This window comes from Cynara cardunculus, unplaced genomic scaffold, assembly GCF_001531365.2.
Source record: "Cynara cardunculus var. scolymus isolate 2C unplaced genomic scaffold, CcrdV1 Un_Scaffold_7220, whole genome shotgun sequence".
NCBI lineage: Eukaryota > Viridiplantae > Streptophyta > Magnoliopsida > Asterales > Asteraceae > Cynara > Cynara cardunculus.
In genome coordinates, this window is record NW_020203423.1 from 2,352 (window position 1) to 12,390 (window position 10,039).

At 36.7% G+C, this 10,039-nt stretch overlaps 1 protein-coding gene across 1 annotated transcript; it reads right to left on the minus strand.

Annotated features, from left to right (window-relative positions):
• Positions 1-237: 237 nt before the first annotated feature.
• On the minus strand, positions 238-4,098 carry LOC112504882 (nucleoplasmin-like protein ANO39). The gene is made up of 3 exons (XM_025108838.1): positions 4,034-4,098; positions 3,619-3,805; positions 238-582 (listed from the first exon to the last, which is right to left on the minus strand). Exons 1-3 carry the CDS (start codon positions 4,096-4,098, stop codon positions 238-240), a joined length of 597 nt encoding a protein of 198 aa, XP_024964606.1.
• Positions 4,099-10,039: the final 5,941 nt, after the last annotated feature.

Consider the following 10,039-nt stretch of genomic DNA (forward strand, 5'->3'; position numbering starts at 1 on the left):
AGGTTGTCTAGATGACTTTCTGGGTATTAGCATGTTGGCTTTTATCATCATCTTCTTCATCCTCTATGATTTCAAAAGATCGGAGATGGGTTTAGAGACCCGGAGGGTTTGTTGTTGCAGAGAGTAGTAGAAGAATATGCGATTAAGCTTCTGGGGAAAGAGATACAAACCTTAGGAGTATGCATCCTCAGATTGGCTCGTAGCCCTTAGAACGATGGTAAGATTTTTTCCAGCCACTCATTTGCCTTTGTCAGTGGAGTGTTGGTTCCCTGATGATTTCTCCCCCTTGAAAGAAGGTTTATGGATGGAGATTTCTTTTGTTGGTTGTCTTGGGATGGCTTGGATGCAAAAATCATCATCGTCGTCATCATCGTCAGTACCAAGATCAGTGCCTACATCTGGAAGTTGAGGTTCAAAATCCTTATCATCATCATCATCTTCTGCATCATCTTCATCACCAACATTTGCCAATGCAGAAGTAGAATGATGAAGGTCTTCATGATATGCAGTAGCAACATCAGTAACCACGACATCATCATCATCATCATCATTATTGATGGCATCACAATTAGCTTTCAGACTCTACATAACAGCTTCTGAGGACATATCATACACCTCAATTGGATCAATGATTGATTTTATACACATTTTTAAACAACCAGTAGCTTCTGTTTCATACCAACAACACCAGATTTCACCATTTTTTAACATACCAATACTACCATTTGATTTGGTAACCATTATAAACCATCAATTAACCAAATTAAAGTATTTTTACTTTGTTATAACAATCCCTAACATCATGCAACCAAAAACCAACTTGTGTGAAGTCCAAGATTCATACAAACATGATAAGATCTTCAAGAATCAAGATGAATATAATAGTAGAGAGAATATCATCAAAGATTGATTTGATTGAGAGAGAGAAAATTACAGCTCAAATCTTGATTACAATCTGCTAATTACTTGGTAATGACAATTACAAAGAAAATACTATTTATGCTAAGGAAAATAGAAAAGCTACACTATTACAAGGTAAGTAAACTAAGGAGAAACTTGAATACAACATTAAAGCTCTTACTCAAACCCAACATTCTCCCCCTTTGGATTCAAGTTTGGACTCTTATAAATTTCGTCTTTCGAAGTCCAACAATTTTCTCTAGTCTTCTTAGAGCGTTACTGTATTGGATTTTCTTCTCGAGCAAATTTATCGCATTGACCAATAAATATCTTTTCTTGGAACTCATCCTTTCTGATTCAGCAGCTCTGTCATTGTTTACCCTTTTCAAGTCAAGTGCCCTTCTCACTAATCTTATCGTACCATCAAAATATTTGTTCAGCTCACTAAACCTCATGAATTTCTTTACTTGAAGTTGAGCATATTAGATGACCCCGAACTCTGACTTTTCAAGAATCATATAGACAAGATAAGCATCAATATCTTCTAATTCTTGATTTGGTCTTTTCAAATTGATGATCTGTTGATTGTCTTCAAGGCCCATTTGAACATCAATGACCATCGCCAGCTTCACATGACAACACATAAATCTCTTGATAGCCTCAAGAGCAATCAGTTCTCCTTCCTTTCTGTTCGTCATGTTTCTGAGTTCAAAGTACATGTATTCAAGATCATCCAAATATAAGTTTGAAAAATCTGCTTCGCTGAACCTCCAAATCTGACCATCCTGCCTAGYAACTGTAAATACAGGATRCBAGATTCTTAAAAGCTTTTGAGCATCAATTTGTTTAATCGTTACAATCTGATGCTTGGTACGTACTTCACTTATTGGTAGGCACTTGGCTTTCAAAAGAAGTCTGTATTCAATGCGGTAATCTTTGGTCTGACGATGAATGCCAAGAACTTTATCACCGCTCAGAGCTTTTCGATGTCGGATGAAAATTCCAAAGTAGACATCTTCTAGGTATGGCTCTCGGATTCTTGCTCGATCATAACCAGGAAAATTTGCTCTGATATGGAATGGCACATAATCTCTGGTGAAGATTTAAGTAGGATCAACTTGTTCTCTTTGAGCAGGAATGTCTGACACATCAGGTAAAACTGCAGTGGAAGATTCTGGAACAGACTGACGGTCTTCTTGAACAGGAAAGACTGGATCTTCATCATCTATATCAGCTTCAAAATCAAAATAGATCCTAGTCGACTCGTCAATGTTGTCAATGTCTTCTCCAAAATCTTTCTCTCCACCCAGCGTAGTAGAGAACATATTGTTGAAACCTACGTTGCCAGACAAGTCCAAGAACATCTTTGTTCCTACCATGGAGTCCGCCAGCTTTTCAACCATTGGCTCGATCGTAGGACTTGTCTCCATTTCTTCATCTTTAATTACAATGGCCTCAATTACTCTTTCCCGAATAGATTCTGGGGTAGAGGTTTCAGCAATAACATCTTGAGTTGATGGCTCCTCTCCAACCCTTGCACCTTGCTCAGATGACTCGGCCAATCTCTGTCTCTTTCTCTCCCCCTCATGACTATCTGGATCATCCTGATCGTCATGCCTTCGTTTAAGAGAGATAGCCTGAGACCTGCAAGTTTCTTGGGTATTGGATGTGATTAACTTACTAACTTTAGAGAAGCTAGCAGTAACCACATCTTGAAAAGCCAAAAAACTCTGAGGCTCGAACAAAAGGGTTAATATCTAACTGTTGACGTAAGAGATAGACCAAATATGCATCTTCAACGTCTGGATTTTGAGATGCCATAAATTTTGCATATAATAACGATTTAAGTTCATCCACCGATTGATCTGGTACTGACGGTTCATGTACATGTGGTGGTGATGGCACAGATGGTGGCTCTTCTTCTACAACTTCCTTTCCCTTCAAAAGTCTTTTAAGACTGGCCATTTGAGCATCCAAATTATCTTGAACAGCCTTTAGGGCACCGTCTAAATATTCCCTTGACACGAAGTCAGGTAAACTCACACCTTAAACTCACACCTGGATCACTTAGATTACCAGTTGTAACAACAGTTGAATAAACTGTTGTGCCTACGTTCAATGTTGGCATAATGTTAGCATTGGTAGGACTTCTGACCTGTCCTTGTGGAATGTCAAAAGACATCACTCCGGTCGTTTGGGCAATTTCACGAAGAACTGCACTTTGAGCAACAGATGCTCCAGACTCATGTGTACCTATGTGTATCGGCTCTAGACACGAGGTGCACAGAATCGAAGTCGTAGGCTGGGGCAGCGGCCTACTTATTTCAATAACTACATTCTCCAAATGAGAAGTAGTTAGCAGTTGTGCTCTATCCCCTTGTGAAATTGAAACAACTGGTTGTTGAGAACCAGTTGAGTGGATGGGTGGGGTCTGCATTTGCATAGCTAGGCTAGCTATGTCTTGTTCAATACTAACATTCAAAGAATGAATGTCAGTAGCAGATGTGGGTGCCCGGCTATGTGTTTCAGCTTGGGAAGGAGCTTGATCTTCTTTTTCTGCTCCACTCTCACCCTCTCCATATTCTTTTTCTTCCCTTTCTCTCAACCTCTCTTCATTTTTGACAAAAACACCCTCATCTCCTCCTTCATCAGATAAATCTTGAAATATACGATCGTAATCATCGCATACTTCAACGTTGAATGACAAAGAATGTAAACTTGACAACGTTGTTGTGATGAATATTCAGGAAATATGTCATTAATGTCATCAACAAAAGTTCCAATAGGAATATTCTGAGTAGGAATATTTTGAGCAGGAATAGATTGAACACGATCATCTGCTCCATCATCATCATCWTGATCATCACCAGAATCTGCCTCATTGTCGGATTCAGTAGCTTCCGAACTTCAGGAAGTTGTGGAAGTACTGACAGTTGAAGTACGTTGCTGATCAGACGCTCCCCCCGCCTGTTCACCCCTCTCAATTTCTTTTTCTCTCAACTCACTTCCCTGTTCAGGTAACCCCTGTTCCTGAACACGCTCTTCTATTTCAACCTCTCTCACATCTGAGACATGGGGTGATCCTTGGGCAAGTTTAACCGGTTCTGGTTGAGCTATTGGATCTATCACTCACCTATAGTCTATTACGCACTGAGTGGTCTGATCAGCTAAAGTGATAAGTTCTGGTGGAATAGCCATTATGGAATCCAAGTTTTGAACTTCTGTGTGCTGCCTTATTCTGGTCATGACAAATGTAGGCCCTTTTTCAGCTTTTGACCTGGCTGGAATATCTTCGTTTGCATTCATCATGGCCTTGATAAACAATTGCACAAATCTCAGAAAAGGCACAAATTTTCTTGCTTTGCACGGAAATCTTTTTGCATTAACCAGCTCTACTAGTTCATTCCATATGATTAACGCATAGTCATAGTTTCTTGGAAAGACTATTCCATGAAAGAACTTTAGAAACGAACTCTTGCATGTGTCTATGCCTGCAGTTTTCGATGTCAGGCATCTATTTGGAATTGAAAATAGCAGATGCCATATGGAAGGTAGAAATCTTCTTTTGAACTGAGTAGGATTAGTCAACTCAGCAGAGTATCCTAATCTTTTAATATATATGCACAAGTGTTCATTAGAGACGAAGTCTTCAAAACCAGTAGATCCAGGACCAGGCAAACGAAGAATTCTTCTTAATCATTTTAATGTCAGGCGACTGACATATTCGTCTACTTCTCCTTGGAAATAGATAGTGTCTCCGTCCTTTTCTAGAGTAAGCGTACCCCAAAATTGTTTTAGATACACCATCGGAAAAGGTATATTGGCAGATAAAGAATAAGCTATTGGGTGTCTTTCAGGATTTCTGGTATAATAGGGTATTCGGCTGGCATCACAAAAGAGAATGTATGGTTGTTTGGCTTTATGTCTAAGTATTTTATTTGAGGGAAAAGGGTTTCTGAAGGAATAGGTTGGTTGGGCGGGTGAATTGAAATAATATCAGATCTGACGAAAGGAACATGAGATTCCTCGTCAGATTGATGTTGCTGTTCCGCCATTAACCTGTAAACATTCTAAAATATTAGTATCCATTTTATTCAAGAAATTTGAATTAAAAAAAAATACAGCACACAACAAAAAAAATAAACTCTAAAAAAATTAAAACTAGAAATAGAAAAAAAATAAAAAATAAAAAAATAAAAAACACAAAACAAAACAAAAAAATCACTACTACACCACTTAGACAAAACACTTAGGAAAAAAAATGAAACAAATTGACCGGATTAGAAGTCCGGACAACAAAGAAACAACAACACACTTAAAAGAAAATAAAGGTTGTGACCGGATTATAAATTCGGACAACAAAGTAAACATACACAAAAAATACTAAGTTTAAATGAAAACGAACTAAATCGAACAATCATCAACCGGATTAAGGTTGATCGGAGTGAACTCCGATCACCTTGTCCGGTGAGATATCCGTTCAACACACTAAAAATTCAAAATACACACTAAAAGAATCAAAACACACACTAAAGAAATCAAAATACACACACACAAACAAAGATAAAACAGATTTTATTAATATTTATCTTTTTATGATTCATTTTAAGATTCGATACGAAGTAAAACAAAGATTAAGTCCAATCAGTCCGAATGTCCAATATGAATCCAATACGATTAAGGAACATGTATAAAATAATCAAATGATGTAAACCTTGATTAGCAAAGTGATGGAACAGTAGACGAGTTGAGCGATAAACCAGAGAGTCGAGCGGAAAAGATGATGAATAGTAAATGAGGATAAAAAGTAAAAAGTAAAAATGAGTCGAATATTTATAGTCAAAGTAAAAAACCGTTCAGATTCTTAAATCGCTCAAAGCTTATCCGGATTAGTATAAATCGGTCAAGAGGTGTCCGATTTATGGAATAAGAATCAACTAAGTGTTAATCCGGACAATAAATCACTCAAGGCATGTACGATTTAGAAGAACACCGCTCAAGACTTGTCCGATTTAAGGATAAATCGCTCAATGAAGAAAGATAAATCGCTCAAGTTAAGAATTAAACCGCTCAAGAATTGAACGATTTAAAGACTTGGAAAAAAATTACTCAACAAACGATTTAAGAAATCGAACAAATGAATTCAATGATTTAGTAATCCGCTGAATCCCTTTGCAAAGTATATCTAATCTTATCCGGATAAGAGTTTATCATGTAGCCTTTTGTCCGGATGTCTAAATCGGACAATAAATCGCTCAAGTGTTGTCCGGATTTTCAATAAATCGGACAGATATTGTCCGGATTAGATAAAATCGGCCAAACACTTATAAACTGTTAGTTCAAAACAGATAAAATTCACACCCCTCAAAATATGATCAAATAAAATAAAACACACTCCTCTCAAATATAGATTCCCACGATCAAGAAATTTAAAATCAGAAAGAAAAAATTGAAACACTGACTTGTATTTTAAAAAATACAGATATTTGACTAATTGAATTTGAATTAAACACAATTCAATAAATTGAACTGTTTTTAATAAAAATTCAAATTTTCAAATTTAACATACCTAACTTAGATACAAGAAAGCTAAAGCGTTTTTCATCTAAAGGTTTCGTAAATAAGTCAGCTAATTGAAATTATGTATTTACAAAATACAGTTCAATGGTTCCTTTTTCTWCATGATCTTTAATAAAATGATACCRGATATCTATATGCTTRGTTTTAGTRTGTTGAAMAGAATTACATGAAATAGCAATAGCACTTTTGGAATCACAGTGAATAGGAATTTTATTAAAATAAAACCCGTAGTCTCTGAGTTGTGTCTGCATCCATAGCACTTGAGAACAGCAGCTTGCAGCAGCTACATATTCTGCTTCGGCAGTGGAAATGGAAACGCAGTTTTGTTTCTTTGATGCCCAAATGACTAGCTTGTCTCCCAAAAACTGTAGATGTCCTGTTGTACTTTTCCTGTCCAACATACAGCCTGTATAGTCTACATCTGAATAAGCTGTCAGCTCAAAACCAGTACCCTTGGGATACCAGAGTCCAAGATTAGCAGTCGCTTTAAGATAACGGAAAATGTGCTTAACAGCACTTAGATGGGACTCCTTTGGATTAGACTGATATCTATCACAAAGATGTGTTGAAAACATTATATCAGGTCTACAAGACGTCAAATACATTAAAGAACCTATCATGCCTCTATATGTTTTCTGATCAACAGCTTTTCTAGAAGGATCAGCATGGATCACAGTTTTCCATATTAAATTTCTTCAGGATATCTAAAATATATTTAGTTTGACAAATAAAGATACCCGAAGATAATTGTTTAATTTGAAGGCCTAAAAAGAAGCTCATCTCACCCATCATACTCATTTTAAAACGTGAAACCATCAAGGCAGAAAAGTCTTTACAGTATTTGGGGTTTGTAGATCCAAATATTATGTCGTCTACATAAATTTGTATCAAAATGATATCAAACTTTTCCTTTTTAATGAAAAGAGTTGTGTCAATATTACCTTTCGAGAAGCTTGACTTTACCAGAAACTCTGATAACATATCATACTAGGCTCTCGGAGCTTGTTTAAGGTCGTAAAGTGCTCGATCAAGGATGTAGACATGATCCGTCTTTGATTGATCAACAAAACCCTCCGGTTGTGAGACATAGACTTCCTCTTTGAGAAGTCCATATAAAAATGTTGTCTTGACGTCCATATGATACATCGTGAAGCTCTTGTGTGCCGTGTACGCCAAAAACATTCTTATTGCTTCAATCCTTGCAACCGGGGCAAACGTTTCGTCATAGTCAATGCCTTCTTGTTGATTATATCCTTTAGCAACGAGCCGAGCCTTATTTCTGATCACAACACCATCTTCATCCTTTTTATTTTTGAATACCCATTTAGTACCGATAATCGTCTTATTGTTGGGACAAGGTACCAATCTCCAGACTTTGAGTGCTTCGAACTGGTTCAGCTCTTCTTGCATTGCTAATATCCAATTCGGATCTGCTAAGGCTTCTGAAACCTTAGTCGTGTAACATACACTTTCGCAAATACGTTGCAATTATCCCCTTTTATACGTGTTTATGTGATCAAAACGTAAAATTTGGAAGCAAACCCGAATGCAATAAACTATATATGAAATAGTCGGAATCATCGTATGAGGCCCGGGGTAAAACAATTGGAAAAAAAGGGGTCAAAAGCATCAATATCTACGTTACGGATACATAAAAACTGACTTTTATTGGAAAATATTTTTTAGATATTTCTATTGTAAGTTGTAGATTATCTCTTTACGAACGCGTGAGCGAAAACCACGTCAAAAACGGAGGTCCGAGCGAAAAGTTATGCGATTTTTAGTGATTAGTGGTCAAACCCAGTTTTCAGCCGAGTCAACTCAGCCCTAACTCGTAAAAGTCGGTTATACATGTTATTTACCTTCTTTTTCACCCAGAACAGACTCTCATCTCCAAAACTTACTACCAAGGGTGATTTTGGCTTCATAGGGGTGAATCAAGGTTGTTTCAAGGGGTTTTGCTTGATTTTTATGCCAAATTCATCATCCAATTAAGGTATAACTATTTCATTGGTTAATCTCTTGATTTGAAGCTAGTTAGAGATGAAATCAATGAAACGTAATCTGAGTTATATTAGTAATATGTTGTATTTAGATTGGTTATAGCCTAACTAAGTTGTTATGATGCTTGATTGATGATTTGGAGCTTTCGAAAATGAAGAATATAGGTTGAACTTTAATTTTCTTCATTAATGGCTATTTTGGTGAAATTCTTGAGTATCGATCTTTTAAACAATAATATAAACATGGTTAGATGGTATTTTTATTGTTGGAATAAAGATTGAATCTAAAATATGGATTTTAGCCTATTTAGTTGGTGAATTTGACAGCACCAAATCTATCCGAGTTGCTGTTTTGAATGTACGATAACTTCTTAACCGTAGCTCAGATTTCTACGATTCTGGACATTTTACAAAGCTTATATGTAGATCTAAACCTGTACTTTAGACACCTTTTATAAATAAGGCTTCTAGGTTTGTTATAATTGCGTCTAAAAACTGATAAAAAGTTGATTTTGAGCTGTGAATTATAGTGCCTAAAATGAGTTTAAATTAAGTTTGGTTAAGTTTTTGTTGTCGGATCTCTATGAAACTTTAAGTACATAATACAGGTGTTAAATAAGCTCACTTGGTCCTTCCAGAGTGACCGTTGGACGATGTTTAGACGTATATGGACGTATAGCCTAAGTTGGCTCGATTTTTGAGTATCGAAAAGCACTGTGAGTTTATGGGGCTACTTAACTTGCTATTTGCTAGACATGTGTTATCTATTTTGCTACTTTCCTCCACACTCATCCATGTTATGTCTCCCTATCAATTTTAAGAGGATATTGGCTATTGCACTCCATCCTTCCATACATGCTACTCGGTGGTTACTTTGTGTTTCACCCGGGGAGGCATGCTTAAGCCCATATCAGCTGAGATTACTCGAGTATGGTGCGTATTTGACCGTGTTAGAGTCCGGTCATTTTCCCCGCTGTCCGGGATAGCTCGGGTGGGTAGATCATTCCACTGGCCGGGATAGCTCGGGTTGTATGATATCTATGATATATATTGTTGTGCTTGCCACGACCGGGATAGCTCGGTGGCAGTACATATCAATTGTTGACTTTCACACAATCTATTTGTTGCATACTTTGATATTCAGATGTATGATTCTCGAATGATGATTACTTATTACATGATTTACATCCTTCGTGATCACTGACTTCCATGGATTACATTTGTGAAGCTTTAGTAGTTAGTAGTTCCCGTTTACTCACTAAGCATTATGTTCTTACCCTTTTAGTTGTTCACATTTTTACAGGCCATGTAGATAAGGCAAAGAAAAAGCTCGAGTAGATTGAGATATTTGCTTTTGGTGCTTCCAGTAGCACGACTCTTTTGGAATTATATAGTTAGCCGAATACAACTATGAATTGTAAATTATTAGTTGTCTTTTGGTTGTAATTAAAGTATCTAGAAAATGGGTAGCTAATATCCTCCGTCTTTTATATAGTTTAAGCTTTATGCAAATCTATTAAGTTTATTTTGTCCGTTTTAGGATATTTTGGAAAACA